Here is a 21,833-nt window from a genome sequence, read left to right on the forward strand (position 1 = left end):
ACACCATGTAAGCAATAAAGAATTATGAAAAGATTTTAGGCAAGAATTTACGTAAGTATTTACACTTGAGAAAGCAAGCAGTGTGGAGAATGACTAAAAAGGGTAGGGACTAGGCAAGAGCAAGTCAGTCGGAAGAATATTGCAATATTACAGGCAAGAAAGGGTGAGAGGCTGAAGTAAAGGAGTGGCAACAGGTGGAGAAAGGAAGGCAAAGAAAGAAGAAAAAGAAACAAATAATGCCACCATAACAAATAAAAATCCTTAAGAACAATTCACATTAGCCCATGAAACTGGATCTTTGGCTTTTACTTGAAGTGTCAAGGGACATTACTAAATGAGACTCCTCTAAGAGGTCCCCAGGAAAGGTGAGGCACCTTTCTACCACATTCAATGCTCATGTCAGCTTTATATCATCCTACTTCCAAATGAATGCAGCTGGTACACGAATGAACAAAAATATAAATAATGAACTGTCAAAATATATTCTTATTTTCATGATTTAAAAAAATAGATCAATTTTATGAACACTTTTCAATCACTGTATTGGGGAAACACAGGAATAGTAATTTTTAACAACAAAAACAATTTCCAATTGGTTTGAGGTACTTGCATGCATGCGCGCGCACACACACATGCAGCAGAAAATTTTCTATTTTAAATAATCACGGCTTTATTGTGAGAAACACTCACTGTCACTTATGTACAATTTTCAACAAAGGGGATTAAGTAGGCATGAAAGCTTTCCTGTTTCTAAGCTTTCATAAAAGAATAAATTAAGATGTACCACAAACACCTTTTTTTCAATACAGCCAACCAAAACATTTTAATGGGCCACAAAATTCAAATTATGTCACTAATAACTATTTTGTGAAATATAAAGAAGAACTTCTGATCAGAGAATCTTGAAAAATCAAGATTTGACTTAATTCTTGGTGGTAAGGGAGTAGGAATTGCAGTGATTTCCCTGCATCTTCCATGTATAATTTATCTTTTATTTGCTACATTATCAAATCAAAGACACTAAGGGTGAAATGTTACAGTTTTCTCAAGTTACCAAAAAGCCAGTAGTGAAAACAATAAAGATGTGATTCAATGAGTATTCAATTACGTTAGAACACTATCTGAACACATTCAGTTGTATAAGGATATAGTGCACTTCTCCTGAAATGCAACAATTACTACACTATACTTGCAAAATAAACTTCACTACCCAGCAGAACCACGTGAATGGATAAAACCCAATGACAAAGTTTAGTTTTTATCAGACTCTCTGTAACAGACTTCTTCCACATCCCAGTCGTTGTCCTCATCGAATTCTAATTACCAAAAACGAAACAAAAACTCAAAACAAACAAACAAACAAAAAAAACCCCAAAACTTTTAAGAGTCCCTTTAGCCACTCAATCATTTATTAAGGATTTCTGTGACCAAGGAAGAGTCAAAAAGTAGTAAAGGATCGGGTGCCTGGGTGGCTCAGTTGGTTGGGCGACTGCCTTCGGCTCAGGTCATGATCCTGGAGTTCCGGGATCGAGTCCCACATCAGGCTCCCTGCTCAGCAGGGAGTCTGCTTCTCGCTCTGACCCTCCTCCCTCTCACGGTCTCTGTCTCTCATTGTCTCTCTCGCCAATAAATAAAATCTTAAAAAAAAAAAAAAAAAAAAAAAAAGTAGTAAAGGATCCAGAGATGATCTAGAAAGTACAGTGTGATGAGTGCCACAACACGCTCAAAACAGACGTTCCTGAAGCCTGCAGAAAACAGGTCTCTTGTAAAAGAAGGGTAGGAAGAGAAATAAACAGTGTGCAGCAGTAAAGCTTCTTGAGCAATGAAATGGCACTGACAGAGTTCTGTGCGTTGGAAACACAGACCTGAGCAACCAGGAGGGAAGGCTGAGATGAGAGGAAGACAATCGTGAGAATGAGAGATTGCAGAATAAGTGGAAGAGCAGGAGATTATAGTCAGAAAATAATTTGAGGGGCACCTAGGTGGCTCAGTCGGTTAAGCATCTGCCTTCGGCTCAGGTCATGATTCCAGAGTCCTGGGATCGAGTCCCACATCGGGCTCCTTGCTCAGCACGGAGCCTGCCTCTCCCTCTGCCTGCCACTCCCCCTGCTTGTGCTGCTCGCTCTCGTGCTCTCTCTAACAAATAAATAAATAAAATCTTTAAAAAAAATAGTAATTTGAGTTTGGAGGCTTAGAAGTAGGATGTCATGACCACAGAAAAGGCAAAGTCCTAGTCGTTTTAGTATTTTTATCATTTGCATGCAGTTTAACATTTTATATGCATTAAACCATCCTTAAATTTTGACCAAGTTCATAGATGTATGTGATGTGAATTTATTAAGGTTCTTGGAGGGGTTTAAAAGCAAGCATGTGATAAGGAGGTGGCATTTTGGACTAAAAAGAAAGTCTATTTTTCTCAGGATCTGGAGGGTGAGTCGATGGGCAAGCAGAAAGAGATAAGTAAAGCCAAGGAAATTTCTAAAACACAGTTTATAGATGAGGAAGTTGGGTCATGTGGTAGAAAAAGACAAGCAGAGGCAAAGCAGGAAATAAAAGCTGAAATTGGGTAGGTAGGTCCTATAATGTAGGTCTCTGAACAAAAACCATTACAATTAAAAGCAAACTTTAAATCTTATCTCTTTCTAATAACATAGTGCTAAATCACCGTTGTAATGAAAATTTGAGGCTTTGTCAAGTTTAAACCTTTAAAAACCTAAACACTCGCAAATTAGTGTTTTTCTAAGAAAAGAGAATTTTACAATTGTGTATAACAATCCCCTTACTTACACAAAAGTGATTGTCCTTATTTCTTTGTTTGGTTTGAGGTGATGGTGTTTTCTCATCTCTATAATAAGAGAACTAATGGTACACAAAATATACAAAAGCATCTTCTTACTGTATCATTTGTTCAATAAATTTACATGCAACTTTTTAAAGATTTTATTTATTTATTTAAGAGAGGGAGAGAGAGAGAGAGAGAGAGAGAGAGGAGGGAGGGACACAGGAGAGGGACAAGCAGACTCCACGCTGAGCATAAGCCTGATGTGAGGCTCAGTGCCATGACCCTTAGATCATGACCTGAGCTCAAATCAAGAGTCAAATGCTTAACCAACTGAGCCACCCAGGCACCCCACATGCAACTTAATTAAAACTCAGTCACATTTGAGGAACTTTTCCCCCCCATATTACCTTGCTCATTAAACAGTAAGAGGTAAGCACAGTTAGTTTTCCAATACAGAGAAAAATCAGAGTAAATAGAAAATTATAAAGGTAAGTTTCAAATAAATTAAAACCTGAAAAGTTGAAAAGTAAGCCTTTCAAAATATCCATAATACATATTTATACAACCAAATTTAAAATGGTCCTATTTTAAATCAAATTCAATCAATCCAATGGTGGGGGGTGTGGTGGAGGGATAACTGAGACAGGAAGGTATAATTAATCACATCAACACAGAACTGGGGTTTTCCCAAAACACTACTACACAACATCTAATTTACAGAATAAAAATACAGTGGATAGGGACGCCTGGGTGGCTCAGTTGGTTAAGCGACTGCCTTCGGCTCAGGTCATGATCCTGGAGTCCCGGGATCGAGTCCCGCATCAGGCTCCCTGCTCGGCAGGGAGTCTGCTTCTCCCTCTGACCCTCCTCCCTCTCATGCTCTCTGTCTCTCATTCTCTCTCTCTCAAATAAATTAAAAAAAAAAAAAAATACAGTGGATATACATATAGATAAATCTGAAACAGATACATCTGCATACATCTGATCTGTGAATCACAACTGAAAGGCAGAAACAACAGAAATTTAAGTCCTGTTCAATGCACCACAAATATCAATATGAGCACTTAGATACTCAACAGGGAACTGTTTTTGAGTGCTGAAACTGAGAGCTGAAAACAAAAAGAAGAAATTACATGAAAGTGGATTTGTGAGTCTCACTACAAGATTAGCTGGTTAAGAAAGAAAAAAAAAACAGTCTTTTCATGCTGTGGTGTTGATCGTTAGGAGAAGACGGATCATCACACCTTGGCTCCAAAAGTGGTATTCACGAGCTCCACTACTGAGACATAAATGCCACAGGGGATAACCGACAAAATGAGAGGTCAAAAGTCAGCTTCTCCTGGGGGATCACTTCTCCAGTCATTTTCTCCTTTTCTGACCAGGGATGAAAACTTGAGGGCGTAAACAAGGAGTCACAGAATAGTTACAACGCTTTAGGAATTAGCTCCAGCTCCTCTGCATTTGCATACATTTTCCAGGTCCAATTTGTCCAAGCCAAACATGCAGGCAGAACAGAATAATAAGGGAGGAAGCAGAGTAGAGTGATGAAGACCACAGGTTTCAGAATCCACTAGTCATGGGCTTGCATACACTCACTATCTGTGTGACTTGGTAAACACCTTTTATTCTCTTTGTTTCCTCACTGGTAAACAGAGATCATAAAAGGGATCACAAAAGTACCTTTTTTAAAAGGGCTTTTGTGAGGATCAAATGAGATATCTTTAAACGAGTTTATCACAACATTTTTCACTCAAATTGTTATCATTATTGTCACGATCATCCAGGCCTAAATTTATTATATTTAAACATTTTGGTTATTGGTTTTTCTCTATTCTTAACATTCACCAGTTTCTTCTCTTGAATATTGGAAGAAAATACACTTCTTTCCTACCTTCTTTATACTATCATATAAAATATTTAATCTTGAAGTAGGAGAATTTATTTTATTTTTTAAAGATTTTATTTATTTGACAGAGAGAGACACAGCGAGAGAGGGAACACAAGCAGGGGGAGCGGGAGAGGGAGAAGCAGGCTTCCCGCCGAGCAGGGAGCCCGATGCGGGCCTCGATCCCAGGACCCTGGGATCATGACCTGAGCCGAAGGCAGACGCTTAACGACTGAGCCACCCAGGCGCCCAAAGTAGGAGAATTTAGATGTCCCTGAATAACCTCATGATCTGGAAAGTTTTGTCTACATTTACACTCTTAGAAAGTTTTCAAAGTGTAAAAATTCAACCTTGAACAATGGAGATTTCAATGGAATCCAATCTTGTAGAGCTACACTGTCCAATATAGTAGCCATTTGCCAAATGTAACTACTAAGCACTTGAAATGTAGCTTAGTCTGAATTAAGAGGTTAAATAAACGTAAAGTATGCATGGGTTTCAAAGACTTAGTATGAAAAAATAATATAAAACATTTCATTAAAAACTTTTCATATTGGGGCGCCTGGGTGGCTCAGTTGGTTAAGCGACTGCCTTCAGCTTAGGTCATGATCCTGGAGTCCCAGGATCGAGTCCCGCATCGGGCTCCCTGCTCAGCAGGGAGTCTGCTTCTCCCTCTGACCCTCCCCCCTCTCATATGCTCTCTATCATTCTCTCTTTCTCAATAAATAAATAAAAATCTTAAAAAAAAAAAAAACTTTTCATATTAATTACATGTTGAAATGGTATTTTGGATATGAGTTAAGTAAGATATTATTAAAATTAATTTCACTTAGGTATTTTAAAATTTGGGAGTGCCTAGGTGGTTCAGCTGCTTAAGCATCCAACTCTTGATTTCAGCTCAGGTCATGATCTCAGGGTCTTGAGATCGAGCCCTGTGTCAGGCTCCACACTGGGCCTGGAGCCTGCTTAAGATTCTCCCTCTCTCCCTCTCTCTCTGCTCTCCCTAATAAATACATAAATACATACATATATACATAAAATCACATCTGAAGCTTACATTTGGTTCATGTGGCCCTCATGTTTTTACTGGATAGTACTGTGACACAGTGAGGAGGAGGGCATAACAACATGAGGCAATCAAATGATTCTCTTGGGGACTAGGCATACCTGTATAATAAGCAACTGACTTACCGTGACTTCAAGTTAAGATTGGTCTCTGCTCGTCATAAGCAGAATATAAACTGCAATTGGGCCCACTAACAGAAGCGCCTCAAGTCTATTGCAAATGTTTGTTTTCACATTTCACTTAGGAATCAGGTTTTTAAACTTCAGCCACAGTTTGCCACCTATAATATTAGGAAGGCAATCTTGAATTCTGATTAGTTTGGAGGTAACCTGAAACGTTACCTTGGGGAAGAATAACAACAACAACAAAAAGCTGTGACACATTTCTATTTGGGAGTTTTGGGGGCTGCCTGCCCACTTCCACACCTAATTATAATTGTGCATTCTCCTCTCATTTGTAGAAGCCACGCATGATAGGTGGGACAGGAATATGGATGACGGCAGAACCCTGGGCCAGACTGGAGAGAACTCCTCTCCCGTCCTCAAGGAATGTCTCTCTGCCCTCCTTCCCCAACAACAGACGAAGACTCCGAGGGTCAGAAAACAACAGCATCTCCCTCTCCCACTCCCCCTGCTTGTGTTCCCTCTCTCGCTTTGTCTCTCTCTGTCAAATAAATAAAATCTTTAAAAAATAAAATAAATTTTCCTACTTCAAGATTTCCTTTCTTTGTCAAGCAGTTCCCAGTACTCTTGAACCCAAAGAGGTTAACACTATTTACTTCCTTCTGTCTGGCAGCCTATAGTTTATCCTATCTTAAAAACTGGTATAAAATAAAAAAGCAGTGAAGAATGCATCACAAGTAATCAAAACTGATCTCTGCATCAAGGAAACATATTTATTTGAACCATTAAGAAGCTAATACATCTTTCAAAATGAACTATAATCTCCTACATCATTCTATAAAAGCATACCAAGTTCCAATACAACCTTTTCACATAAAGCCAGGTGTGATCATGGCAAAAATGGAAAAACAATTTCAGGGAAGAGGAAACAAAGGTTCTGTGTATCACCCATATATCCACTTTTGCAATCACAATTTTACCCACTTTGGACGTTGAAAAAAAATAGTCTGCCCACATAAGCTAGGCTATTCAGACATTTAGAAAGCACAGTCCCTGTAGTTTGAATTTGCTGGGTGGGGAAGATATCAAGGAAGATGAAGTTACAATCTATCATTTCCTGCTATGAAGGCGATCAAAGGAAAATTCACTCAACAGCTGTCACCACTGAAATTGAAATGAGTTTCGTTTTACAAGCTAAATCCCTAGTAAATGGTATCCAACTTGTATTAGCCCAGGTGATTTTCCCTGCAGTTATTCCAAATGAGAACACAATCAATAAAATTCTGTATAAATTGAATGTAAATTATTGTTCCACAGGCATGAAGTTTACTCAATTTTACATTTAAAAAACTCCCCAAAAAACTACCAGCAGACAATACACAGTGTAATGATCTATATTTCTCTACAACTGAGAGAATCTCTGATTCCAAGAGACTCACATATCCAATAAAAATCAGAATCATACGGGTTCCTAAAATGGGTAAGAACTATACACAACACAACTTCTACTTTAATTTAGGTTGGCTTCGTCCTTCCCTATTTTCCTATTTATTCCAATTTCTAAGCTGCAATAATCCAATTAACTGCAAAACAGCTGAAAGCTGCATCTCATTTCTCTATCAAAAATATCTCTACCTTACAAAAGTCAAAAGTCATTATACCCTAAAGACTATACCCTTAAAATGAGTGCATTTCACTGTATATAAATTACACCTCAATAAAACTGATTTAAAAAGTAAAACACATACAGCCTTATAAGATACAAACTATAGCCCCATATAGGTATTTTCAATATACACATTTTTTAAGCAGGGGTGAGGGACAGAGGGAGAAGGGGAGAGAGGGAGAGAATCTCAAGCAGACTCCACACTGAGCACGGAGCCCAATGTGGGGCTCGATCTCACAACCCTGAGATCATGACCTGAGCCAAAATCAAGTCAGAGGCTTAACCTACTGAGCCACTCAGGCGCCCCTCAATATACACATCTAAAGCCCCCAACGATATCTCTATTTTCATAAGTAAATTTTTTATATTCCTTTACATTCTTAGTGTATATTCTGGTAGTATAATGACCCCCTAAAGAGAAGCTGTTCTGATTTGGTGTTGACCTAGAATAGTCAAATGATCACAATAAAGAAAGGTTGCCTGAGAGAGTGGTAATGAAAAACTGAGGGATGGGAGGACCATGGAATAAAGTTCCAATGTCCAGCAGAATTAACACATTAAATAAATACATTAAATTAATACATTAAATGAGAAGGTGGATATCTTCTCATTCCCTCACAAATAATTTACAGAGTGTAGAATGCTTCTGAGGTTGGCTGTCACAAGTTTATGGCATTCTAGGGTTACCTCTCACATCTGTTTCTTTTTTTTTTTTAAGATTTTATTTATTTATTTGAGAGAGAGAATGAGAGACAGAGAGCACGAGAGGGAAGAGGATCAGAGGGAGAAGCAGACCCCCCGCTGAGCAGGGAGCCCGATGTGGGACTCGATCCCGGGACTCCAGGATCATGACCTGAGCTGAAGGCAGTCGCTTAACCAACTAAGCCACCCAGGCGCCCCTCATATCTGTTTCCTAATAACAGTCGAGAACCAGGGACACAAGGCTTGGGGGGTTCTGGGAGGAACTGGAGAAAGATGAGATGAAGGGGACAGCTAATGAAGACTTAAACTAAAAGTCACAGTCCAGAAGTCACATGCTTTCCCTATACCCTTCCTTGGTTTTGAACAGCCATTTATACTGGTTCATAAAGTTTAAAGCTTTCGTTTCATAGATAAAAATAGAAAGGTACGTAATAGTTTTGGTTTCATTTTGTTTCATTTTTTAAATACACATTTTCAAAATCTGAATTTATTGGGGAGAAAAAAGGGGTTCCTCTTCTGAGGTCACGTTGAGGAACAGAAAGTACTCTCAGTCCTCCATGATTAGTTCCTGATTTCATGAGAGTCCCAAATCCCCAAAGGACAAAACCAGCCCTGAATTTCTGCAAAGGAAGAGTCTTTACCAGAATTCTTCCTTGGAAATGAGAGAAAAGCCACCAGCTTTTTGTCTCAACTACTATCTCATTCAGTCTCAACATTTAGTAGTGTTAAAAATAAGACAACAGGCCCAAAATGGAGTCACTTACACTAAGCCGCACAACAGGAAACTAAGACTTAATTACAGTTTCAGCTCTCCCAGATATGGAATCTTAAACCAGTCAGTCAGGAATCACCTAATCAGCACTAGTTAGGTAATCTGCCTGATAGACGCCTGCCATGCCCTAAAGGAAAGTGACCTTGCAATAATCAAGCCTCGTTTTATCTAGTATAATTTCCTTGTTCCTACTCCCTTTTGCATATAGAGGTCTTTCATTCTGTACAGCTTCTCGAAGCTCGTTTCTATCTGTTGGATTGGATGCTGCCCAATTCACGAATCACTGAAAAAAGCCAGTGAGTTCTTTAAAATTTATTCAGTTGAATTTTTTTTAACAGTAGCTTTAAAAAACTAAATGAGAGGTAAAATTTTAAAACCTGAAAGTGTTTTCTCCCATTGATTCACTCATTCAAGTGTTTACTGAGGTCTTCTTTTGCCCGCCATTGTTCTAAGTGATGGAAAGATAACAGAAAACAAGGTAGACAAATTTCTTGCTCTCATGGAGCTTTATGCTGCAGACAAATAAACATTAAACAAACAAATAAAAATGATCATTTCAGCTAGTGATGTTTCTGTGAAGAAAAAAGACTAAGGCAATATCATAAAGCACTGGGGGGAGGGGCTTTAAATCAGGTGGTTAGGAGCAGACCTCTAGAAGATCTGAGAAGACATGCTCTTACACTCATTTGATGGATGTCCTCAGAAGCCTCCTTTAGACTGTATGTATGCAGTATGTCACAGACCAAGGTAGCTCAATTAAAATGGAGCACTGGGTGTTATACGCAAACAATGAATCATGGAACACTACATCAAAAACTAATGATGTAATGTATGGTGATTAACATAATAAAATTTTTAAAAAAGCTTTTTTTTATTCACTTTGTATTATCTTCTATGGAACTACTTCCTAAATAGTAGTTATAAAACAACTGAGAGGGCATTAAACCTCTAGTGAGTCTCAGCAGTCTGTCTTTCCTCACCCCAGTTTATCAAATTTTGTTTTGTAAATAAAACGGGATGGACCAGCACTGGTACAGAATACTTCCATCATTACAGAAAGTACGGCACTAAACAAATTACTTTTCAGCTGCTAATATATTACAGTTGCTACCACAATGCTTTCTTGGTCTTTTTAAGAAAGTTATTTCACATAGCATCATCATCGTTTTGTACTTTGTTAGCACTTTATGCTAACACAGTGTAAAATAACTAATTTTCTTTATTACTTAACTGGAGGACAATGTTTTAAAGAAACCCACTAAGTGAAGAACAGGAAACTTAATAAATGCAGATAATAAAACTACTTGAAAAGCATAAGTAATCAAAATTTTGCTTTCCAGGAAGACTACCAGCATTCACAATTCAGAAATCCCTAAGGAACTATGGAGTCAGATGGTTAACAGAAACCTAAAACCTCTAGTTATAGATAAGCTGCAAGAATACTCTGCAAGGCTTACTTCCATGACACTATGTACTCCCACAGAATCCGTTACTCTACTATGCTAACAATCATTATGATTTATTGTAATTATTTTAGTTAAAATTCTTTAACCGTTTTCTGATCAACATTAAGCCCTATAAGAATAGAAGTAAATATGTATCCTTAGAACCTAGCACTATGTCTTGCACCGAGAAGTTCCCTTAAAACATGTCAGATACAGGCTTCTATTCAGTTTTTCTTTAGTGTTTAAAATAAGATGGAGTTATAAAATCAAATTAAAGAAACAGTCCAGATGTGTACATAAAATGAAAAGTTATACTACTTTTTAAAGAACAAACTACGCTGATTTAAATGTTTTGCTGTCAACTGTGATCTTTAAAATAAATCCGTGATTTTGGAATTTGGAAAAAAAAAAAAAAAAAAAACAAGCTCTGAGAATGCTAAAAGGTTTATGACCGTGTATTTACCAAATAGCTCTCACACCAAAGTACCTCCATGAGTCGCAGCCACTATGCACAATCTCATTACAAAGTCTACTCTTCACAAAGGGGACATATTTGCTTGCCAGGCTACAAAGCCAGCCAGTCAAAGAGACAGGAAATATATCATTAAAAAGAAAATCAGTAACTAATTTGTGTTTCTGTAAATATATTTTTATTTCATATATATTTATGTTTCTGTAAATCATTTGTTAACCCTTTTTTCCACTTTAAAACATGTTAAGCTAGCAAAGTGAATTAACCTATCTAAAAATCCCGAGGGAAATTTAGTATTCTATATAAATTAAGAGTGGTGGTTTACTTGTAAAACCGATGAAAACTGAGCAAAAGCTGTTTTCAACCCCCCCCCACCTCCGCAAAAGAACTCCCTCACTGTAATAGGCAGATCAGTGCCTTCCAAAGACGTTCTCACTCTAATCCCTGGAACCTATGAATATGTTTACATGGCAAAAGAGACTATGCAGATGTAATTAAGGTTAAAGACCTTGAGATGGGGAGACTATCCTGGATATCTATGTGGGCCAATCTAATCACATGAGGTTTGGCTTTTCTCAGGATGGAAGCAGAAAGATACAGCAGCAGCAGAAGTAGAGAGGTTTGAAGCCTAAGAAGGACTTAATGTGTGGTTGTTGGCTCTGTGACAGAACCCACATGCAAGGACCAGAAAGAGACCTCCAGGGGCTTCTGGAAAACCTAAGGAATGTGGGCAGCCTCTAGGAGCCAACACAGGACCCGGACTGACAGCCAGCAAGGAAACAAGGACCTCAGTCCCACAGTCTAAGGAACTCAATTTATCCAACACTATGAATAAGCTTGGAAGCAAATTCTTCCCCAGAATCTCCAGTAAGGACCATAGATAGCCCTGCTGACATCTTGATTTTATCTCGATGAGACCCATGTCAGATTTCTAACCTATAGAACTGTATGATAAAAAACGAGTGTTGCTTTAATCTACTAAATTTGTGGTAATTTGATATGCCTACAACAGAAGGTTCTAATCTAGATGCATTAATAAAATTTTAAAATTCTTCAAATGTTTCTTGAATTCTGTCTTTTTCAAGTCAACTGGTTCCACTCTGCCACTTTCTTGCCTGGGCAACATGACATCCTTAGACTAATGAGTTCTCTTGTTTCTTCAAAACTATTCACAACTGCTCTTTGTTCTTATCTCCGTCGGCTAGAAAACATCTATGTTAAATTCCTTCATCATGAAGTCAATATGACATTTCTTCTCCCAATTTACTTCATCTGGCCATACAGAAACTGCTAACATTCTTTAGTTTTTCTTCACAGGTTTATTCAACCAAAAAACAAACACACATCCATAAATACCCAATAAAATGGGAATGGTTAAGTAAAAATAGACATATCTTCAACTGAGCATTATACAGCCACTTGAAATCAGAACCATGGAAATAAATTTTGTACTTAGTTATGACATATTAAGAGAAAAAGAATTTTTTTTAAAGTTTAACCACTTTATTTATAATTACATTAGAGAGATTGCAACAAAAGCCTAGCAGTGGTTTTATTAGTAAGGCAGGGTTCATTTCTCCTATTCTGCCAAATTTTAGTGTGCCTAAAAGTTTTATCAGAAACCATTTAAATGGCATTAAATTTGCAACATGATCCACATACAGATTTCCACCCCTCACAAATAACGATTTCCCATCTCTGTTTACTTTCCTTGGTTAAGCTGCAGCAATTCTTCCGGTACGGCTTTGGGTGGAGGCGTGTGTGTAGGGAGATATGTGCCTATAAAATGGTCTTCTTGCCTTGTCAGAATATAAACTTTTTAACGGACCACATCTATTAGTTCCTTTGTATAGAATCAGAGTGTCCTTTTATAGTGCCCTTAACACAACAGGCTGATTTTCACAAATGCTTTTTGAACATTTCTAAGAAGGCATGAACATTTTCCATACAGAGTAGATTTCTTTTTTTTTTTTTTTTTAAAGATTTTATTTATTTATTTGACAGAGAGACACACAGCGAGAGAGGGAACACAAGCAGGGGGAAGGTCAGAGGGAGAAGCAGGCTTCCCGCTGAGCAGGGAGCCCAATGCGGGGCTCGATCCCAGGACTCTGGGACCATGACCTGAGCCGAAGGCAGACGCTTAACGACTGAGCCACCCAGGCGCCCCCATACAGAGTAGATTTCTAAGAAGGCATGAACATTCTCCACAGAGAGGTGGAAAAGAATAATTCAAAGACAATAAATAATGGAAAAGAAAATATTTTCTAATTTATTGGTATCTTACAAGGCACCTAGAACACCTTCACAACAATCACTGTACTATAAAAGCTTGTGTTGCCGCATGTAGGAAAGGAAATAAATAGTTCAAAGTAGCGCTAGAGGCTGGAACAGGTGATGAGAACGAGCTGACAAACAGGGCGCCTGGGTGGCTCAGTTGGTTAAGCGACTGCCTTCGGCTCAGGTCATGATCCTGGAGTCCCTGGATCGAGTCCCGCATCGGGCTCCCTGCTCGGCAGGGAGTCTGCTTCTCCCTCTGACCCTCCCCCCTCTCATGTGCTCTCTCTCTCATTCTCTCTCTCTCAAATAAATAAAAAATCTTAAAAAAAAAAAAAAAAAAAAAAAGAGCTGACAAACAACTAAAGCATGTGGACCACATTAATGAGGCTTTCATTTCAGCCCTGAATTGGTAGAAGTCCCTATGCACTAAAACTTTTTCTAGCACATGCCCACACAATTTTCTGATTTCAGAATGAGAATTCAAAAAGAAACACAGAAAACTGCACCACTATGGATATTGGGAAAAGTCTCTTACAGAGACTGCATTTGATATAAAATCTGTGGCAGCAAGAACTTTAGAGAAGTAAATAGAAACGGGTACATATTAACCAAATGTACTGCATTAGGAAACAAATTTACCAAAGGAGTCTGTAATAATACCAAATGAAGGAAAATGCTTTCATTATTTTAAATGATTTTAAAATAAAGGTTAATAGAAACATCTGTTTACAAATTCAGGCTGCATTACCAGTTAATCCATGTGATGCAGTCCAAGTATTTACTATAGGCAGTACTTTGCTTTGCTAGGTTATTTTATCCTTCGATTTCTATTTCATTGTTGGGTTGAAACATGCTAACAAAATTAGGAGAATGCATAATAAATACATGTTTTTAAAATTAGTTATTCTTTAACTGAGGATAAAACATTAAATAAGAGCAACTATTAAAGTGATCTATTATACTCTGGCCCCATTCATTTCACGTCTTGAGGAAGGAGGAAGATATATACACTGTGGGGAAAGGCGTTGGTTTTAAGGGAAAAAAAAATTTTTTGATCACACAACTAAAGTTATCACATGTGAGCTGCAAGTTTTCCTCTCTAGTCTCACCTGTTTATACTTACATATTTTTAAGTGACATAATAAAAATAATCTTAAACATATGCCCTTGATAGTCTAACACCATTTTATAAATATTATCCCATGGGTACTAAAATTAGGGTAGCAAAGATATTTATTTACAATAAACTTCTACAATTACAGAAATATAGCCCAAGACCTTTATATCTGTCCAAATTTAAAAATCAGTACACTATACAATTCACCCTAGAAAATGACGTGATGGAGGAGGATGACAGTAAAGACTCAATGAGGTATGACCCATTAGATGACACATCTAATGACAGGTGCTTTGAGGAAAGTAGATATGATGATTTACACAAATTCGCTCTGACATTTGGAAATTTAACTTTTTTTGTAAGTAAGCAAGTTTAGTTCTTCCAATAGAGGAGTTCTTGGTATCACTTTTGAAAAAATTGTAAAGTCTTATGAAATAACTCATTCATTTCTTTTGAGGGAAGAAAAATACAGACCCTGAAAAAGAAAAAACCTAAAAATCAGGTTTTCTTAACATGAACCTCTTGAGCCTCCATCACCAAACTTTAAAATAGGGATAATGAGGGGCACATGGCTGGCTCAGTTGGTAGAGCATGTGACTCATGATCTCAGGGTTGTGAACTCAAGCCCCATATTGGGCATAGGGCTTACTTAAAAATAAAATCTTTAAAAAAAAAAATAGGGATAATAATAATAAAGGACCATCTATCATGGGATGGTCTCATGGGATGGGATGGTCTGAGTAAGAACTATAAAAACCCAGGTTGGAAAGTACATTGTAAACTCTAGTCAGTGTGATTTCTTGGTTCCATCTCCTCCTACACCTCTTCTAAAAATCTGCCACTTCTATTATTTCCTCTTAGTCCCATTGACCCCATTTTCCCCTTAACCTGTATATGTTCACCTTTCCAATCTGAAGGAAAAAATACAACACTTTCTTCAACTATGAAACTCATACATATCATCCTCTTTCTTTCCCTGCTCTTTCAAGACTAGCCTACACTCCCTGTATTTCCACAGCTTAATTTCTCATCTCTTAATTGCTCATCAGTACCATTACAATGTTGTGGTTAAGCCACCACTGGCTCCCACATGCCTAATCCAACTGACATTATGTAGTTCTAACCTGACTTTTCTGTGGCATTTGATGGTGTTTACCATTCCTGTTTGAAATCTTTCCCTTAGCATCTTTGATCCCATTATCCTTTGTTGTGTTCCTGTTTCATTCAAGATTCCTCCCCGCTTTTTACTGGTTTCTCTTTTATCTCCTACCTTCATTACTGCCCCTCACAAGTTACTTAAACATTGATGTTCTATGTATGAGTTTTATTCAGGGCCATGTCCCCTTGTCACTCTATACTCTCTCCCTACGTGGCCCTGATTTTAGCCACCACCTAAACAGTGATGATTAGCAAATGTCTCTCTCTGGTATAAACCTCACTCTTAAACTGTGGCCTGTATTCATCTATTTACGAAACATTCCCCCAATATGTTCCACAGGCACCACAAGTTTAAAATGTCTGAAACTACTGAACCTGGAATCTCCACAACCATATTCATTCCCTAATCCCCTAGTCTTCCTTTATACTCCTTCTTCATTAGTGACATCATCATCCCCCAAGTGAGAGTAAAGTTCAGTCCAATGTGAGTACCCACTGGGAGCCACTATACTGGAATATGGAATCCGAAACAACTAAGTCATGACCCCACTGCTTAAGGAAATAATTTCACGAGAAACACAGTTCAAATAATAAAATCATGTATTTTGTGTTTAATTCTATTAGAAAGGTTTATAAATTTTGTACCATGTTTAAGTGCCTCTCAAATGAAGTCAAAACTATAAATCCCTTGAGAAGAGAAACTGGGTCTTATTTTTTTATTCCAAGCACATAATTGGCACTCAGTTACTGATGAATAGATGGACACCACAAATGATAAAAAAAAATAAGCTTGTATTTCCATAAGACATTGAAGCAAAGTGTTTCTCTGTGCTTAATTTAACTTTTAACTAGAGAACTAAGAAAATCTGGACACATCACTTCTACATCCTCAGAATAATATATACCGTTAAGCAATATCCTAGCTTAGTAGGATGGCAAAGTGTTACACTAATTCTCTTCTGAGTGTCTAAGTCCTGTAAAAATGATTTGAGACTCTCTTTGTGTTGCTACTTTAATTTTTACAGGTATTTGTATCATCTCCCAAATTAGTTTTATTGACAAATTTAATTAAAATACTGTTCATCATTCCTCTTTGATCATTAGAGGCACCAAACAAAATGAGACCTAGTAATGATCTCAGTCCCAACCACCTAATGTCTATCTCCTCTAGGTAACATCTAAGCTATACGGGTCATGCAAACCAATGATGATTACTTTCTCATAACAAGATTATCATTAGAACCTTTCAAATCAAATAGCACTCTTTCCTATTTTGAACTAAGCAAAAGGAAGGTAAAAAGAAAAACATTACATTTAGACACCCAAAAAAGACAATTCAATATGCTTGAAACACATATCACAAGGTTACTTTGTACAACAGAAAGTGTCAAACTATGCACATCAGCTGCCACCCTCCATACAGATGTCTCCGACATGGTAATAAAATGAGAAGCCATTTCATTTAATAAGAATAAAAAAGCAACATCAGTTGGTGCATATTACATGTAGCATCTAGACCTAGTTGCCTAGCAACCAGTCCTGAGTGAACTCCACAGAGAATGAAAGCCCTAAACGAATGTACAGTTTGTGCAAATTTCAAGGACTTGAAGAGAAGTGTCAGTAGTTAATCTAAATTCTAGCTGACAATTACCATACTGAGGTGGAGGAAGGAGAACCCATCATTTTTCACAGAATCAAGCATTAACTAGAGGTGAAATTCAGCCATTTAGGTTTATATCTTCTGAATCAGGTTCTATACAAAAAAAATTGTGGTAATAGGACTTATAAATTACAAAAACATCATGCAGAAAAAAACAACAAAGTATCACTGTTGTAACACCACTCATTCATTCAAAAAAACACATAATGAATAGCTATCATGTGCCAGATACTGTCCCAGCACTGGAAATACAAATATGAAAGTCACTTTACAAGTTCGTAAGCAGCCCATACTATAATGGAGTCATCAGAAAATAAACAAAGGATGACCACATTATGTGTTGTGTAATACACAAGTAGCCATGGGGGTATTGTGGAAACACATATAAAAACATCAGATTCAGACTCAGGGGAAGTGGGCCCACTGCAAACTAAACAGTCAGGGAAAACTTACCAGATGAGGTAACACGGGCTAAGTCGAAAAGGATAAGCGAAAGTTAGGTAAGTTACAGAAATGGAGGAAGGGGAGAACATTCTAGGCAGAAGAAAAAATATTTTCAAGGGCACAGAGGTCAACAACAGCAAGTTGTATTAGAAGAACTTCAAGGCATTTTGTTGTACTAGAAGTTAGGGGACCAGTACTAAAAGAAGAGTCCAAAGAGACAGGGCAACACTTTCCAGAAGGACTTCATATGTCAGGCTAACAAGTTCAGACTTCATCTGGAATGAAACTAGGGAGACGGAGAATGATTTTAAGCCAAGGAATAATATAATCACTCTGGCAATAATGTGAAATATTTTAGAGAGTGCAAAGAAGGCAACAAGGAGAATACATAAGAAGTTACAACAATAAGAGAGATCCTCAGGAGACAAAATCAGCAGGAGAGGGGGGCTGGGGAAGTGACTTACGCATAACTCAGTAACAGTGCTCTAGGAAACTTAAAAACCATATACAGTATTTATGCTACTCAACCCAATGAAATGCTAGTCTGGACCATCCTTAACAACAAAACAATGATTCAGAGGTTAAAAAGTGTCTGGGAAGGAAAAGTTACTACAGAGAAGAGTAAGAGAGGCAGAAAAGAGACAGGACAGAGGGAAGGGAGGAGGAAAAATATGATCAATTTTCCAGTCCTGACAAATAAGCAACTGAGATTCCAAACAAATAAAAATTGAGGGGCGCGTGGGTGGCTCAGTCAGTTAACTGTCTGACTTCGGCTCAGGTCATGATCTCAGGTCCTGGGATCGAGCCCTACATCAGGCTCCCTGCTCTGCGGGGAGCCTGCTTCTCCCTCTCCCGCTCCTCCTCCTTATGCTCTCTCTCCCTCTCTCTAATAAATAAATAAAATCTTAAAAAAAAAAAAAACAGTTGAGAAAAATCTTGTAAAGGTATACTTTGTGCTATTTGATACAAGGACAGGATCCTAGTCTCCTTTCATTCTCAATGAATTTTGTCTGAGCTCTGTGCAAAGGTAAATCCCAAAGACATTAACATATACATTTATGCATAACAGAAATATGTCAAATATGACAAGAGTTTAATTCACCAATACGTACTACTTGGATTTACTAAAAGTATTTCATTTTTTCTTTTACTTCTTAAGCTTTACTTTTGATTTGAACATTTTGCCTTTTGTCCGTTAGAAGAATCCAAAGGGAAATAGGAGTAAAAGCTTGAAGGAGAAGTAGGCTGTGAAGATACATAGAGATCAGGATGGAATAAATCAGGGTGATTCAGGGTTGCTGACTGGATTCAGGAAGGAAGGAAGGAAGGAAGGAAGGAAGGAAGGAAGAAAGGGAGGGTGGGTTGAAGGAGGCACATACAAACAGGTGAGAGAAATGAGCTAAATCACTAATCGATAGATTATTGGCATTAAAATCAAGAACAAAACTCTCTCAAAATAGGTTAATCAAAGAGAATTAGCAATTTTGGTAACCAGTGCAAGCAACAGGAATCTGGCCCTCAAACTTACTTTATAATTCATGACATACCCTATTTCTACCCAATGGAAGGGAAGCATGTGCTGTCAATATGGGAATTCAACAGAATCTACAGCCATTTAATAAAAATTTTGTCCCTCTCCACCTCTAAAAAAAAAAAAAAAAAAAAAAAATTTTCCCCCCTAATTTTTGGTTCTTTGGAAAACTCAAAAAAAAAAAAAAAAAAAAAAAAATTTGTCCCTCTATATTTAGGTCTCTTGGACATACTCAAAAAAATAAAAAAAAAAAAGAAACCATAGAGGAAAACACTACTGGTATTTGCCTACATAAAACCTGAAAATGTAGGTACGTTGGATAATGTAACATAATCAAAGACTTTCAGGAAAAGAACTGTAATAACAAATACAACTCAGAATTACTATCCTTTACATCTAAAATATATAATGTCAAATGAAATCAGGAGATACTATCAATAAATGAATATACAAATAGTTAATCCCACTCCAAAATGAAAATGAATAAAATGTTTTAAAATCATTCTTAATAATAATCAATGAAATGTACTTGATCACAATGGTATCTCCATGATTAACTATTAAATTAGCAACGGTTTTAGCTGTCCTATATCTTGTTAAGGGTACAGTAACAATCTTGTGGGCAATCTTGTATAATCTAAAAATATAAATAGAATAAGGTTTTTGAAAAAGAAATACATATACTTAAATCTTTAAAATGGCTCATATGCTTTGACAAAGTAATTGCACTTCTGAAAACCTATGCTAAGAAAATGATCAAAAATACATATAAAGATTAACATGTGGCATTTTTTATACTCGTGAAATGGAAATGGTGTAAATGCCCCCAAAAGGAGATGAATACACTACAGTACAGCCATATGAGAAAATACCACATAGTCACTAAAAATGTTTTTCAAGAGATGCTAATAGCAGAAAAAAAAGTCTTACAACGTTTATTCTAAAATGAAAAAAACCAGCAATTTTTATAAAAGTGCAATTTCAACACTAGGTTTTAAAATAGCATTGAAGGAAAAAATACTACTTCTGAACAGTAATGATGGGTTTTTTCCTTTCCCTCCCTTTCCTGTACTTTCAAAGTTTTCTTTAAAAATAATGAGAATATATTATTTTTTTAATTAGAAAACAAATCCCACCTAAGTCATCTACCCCAGTAACATGTGGGAGGTCTCAAAGATATGCTCTGCATTTAAATTGATAGCTCATTCCTTTGAGATCTTTCTGTAGTCACCTCTGTTCATTTTAATATAAATTTACCAACTAGTTTTACACATTTTCATTGAATTAAAAAAGCCTCCAACAGTATCCTAAAGTCAAGGGTAGCAACTATATTAAGAACTTCAACTTACATCACAGAATTAAAGCAAAGGAAAAAACTGTTAAGTTTTTAGTAACTGAAGGGATTTTAATCACTTTAATATACTTTACCCACTTTAATGCACTTAGAACCATAACAAGGGTGTGCCTTCATATTACCTGAGGTGGTTAAGTAGAGGCTGAAGTCTCTCGTCGGACTGCACAGCAGGCAAGGACCTGGCTGTTAACTAAAAGCAGAGAATAGGGTTAGTAAAAACAGCAAACACCAAATACTGAATGTATCTGAACACTAAATGTAAAATGGGGACACAGGAGCAGAAAGAGAGGGAGTACTTAAAATGTAAGTACATTTTTTTTCTTTTTTAAATTAAAGAATTATACAGAAAGCAGACATGTTATATGAGTAAAGCTAACCATATGGCCCTAAGTTTTGCAGGGTATGCCACTGAGTTTAGAAGTAAAGAAAAAGGAGGTAAAGCAAAGAATAAGAGACTATCCTGAGAATATCTTTTCATGAGTTCATGAGAAAACCTAGTCATAAAAGTACATTTAAAGTACATTTTAGTCATAAAAATATTATCTTTCTAAATAAAAATGGAAAAACTTCTAAATTTATAGCAACCAACCTTGTAGCACTGAATCCTGGGATGAAGAAACTGGGGAGAGAGACTTTCATTTATAGCTAAGTCACTGTGAACTTGGTTACATGCAGAATTGGTTACACACACACACACACACACACACACACAAAACCATGCATTCCCTTCATTTTGACATTACTATAAGAAACCAAAAATATCTTTTAAACATACAAAATCAACTCAAAGTATTTAATATTGACATATGACCCCAAACTGATCTAGAAAAGAGAATGATAAGATTCAAAGCCTTATTCTTAAATATTGTATACCTCAGGTTGACAGTGTATCATGAAAATGTGAGCCTTTGCTATACTTTACTGCAATATTAATGACATCTCTATGTATCTCTTTTCTCTCTGTACTTAAGATAAAGCCCTCTTATGCTATAATAATTTAACCTCCCCAAATTAAAAAACATTCATCCAAAGCAATCAGATAGCTTGAAGTAACCTTAATAAAACACCAAAACAAAAATAAAAGATTTCTTCTGCATTCAATTATGGCAAAATAGTTCTTGAAATCTACCCATAAATTATTTGACAATTCGCCAAAGAGAACCTTCTTTAAGGCAAACAACAAACTGAAAAATATCCTTTGGTTTTATATAGGGTATCCTTTCTAATTATTTCATCCATTAATTAAAATGTTCTGGAAACAAAAAAGACATTTAATTCATAACACCTAATTTTCAGTATTATGCAAGTAAAATAAAACTATCACTTTTAAAACCTCTAATATATACTATATTTGTAGGAAAAAATGTTGACCAAAATGCC

The 21,833-nt window shown here is 36.8% G+C and overlaps 1 protein-coding gene across 2 annotated transcripts in view; it reads right to left on the reverse strand.

The window, feature by feature from the left end:
• The window catches only part of PRIM2 (DNA primase subunit 2), a 365,514-nt gene that overhangs the window by 117,959 nt on the left and 225,722 nt on the right, over positions 1–21,833 (reverse strand). For both annotated transcript variants that reach the window (XM_032409573.1, XM_032409574.1), the window contains exon 8: positions 20,576–20,643. In XM_032409573.1, coding sequence (XP_032265464.1) covers positions 20,576–20,643 — 68 coding nt within the window. The remainder of the gene's footprint in view (positions 1–20,575; positions 20,644–21,833) is intronic.

The sequence above is a fragment of the Phoca vitulina genome, unplaced genomic scaffold, assembly GCF_004348235.1.
Source record: "Phoca vitulina isolate PV1807 unplaced genomic scaffold, GSC_HSeal_1.0 scaffold11, whole genome shotgun sequence".
In the NCBI taxonomy this organism is placed as follows: Eukaryota; Metazoa; Chordata; class Mammalia; order Carnivora; family Phocidae; genus Phoca; species Phoca vitulina.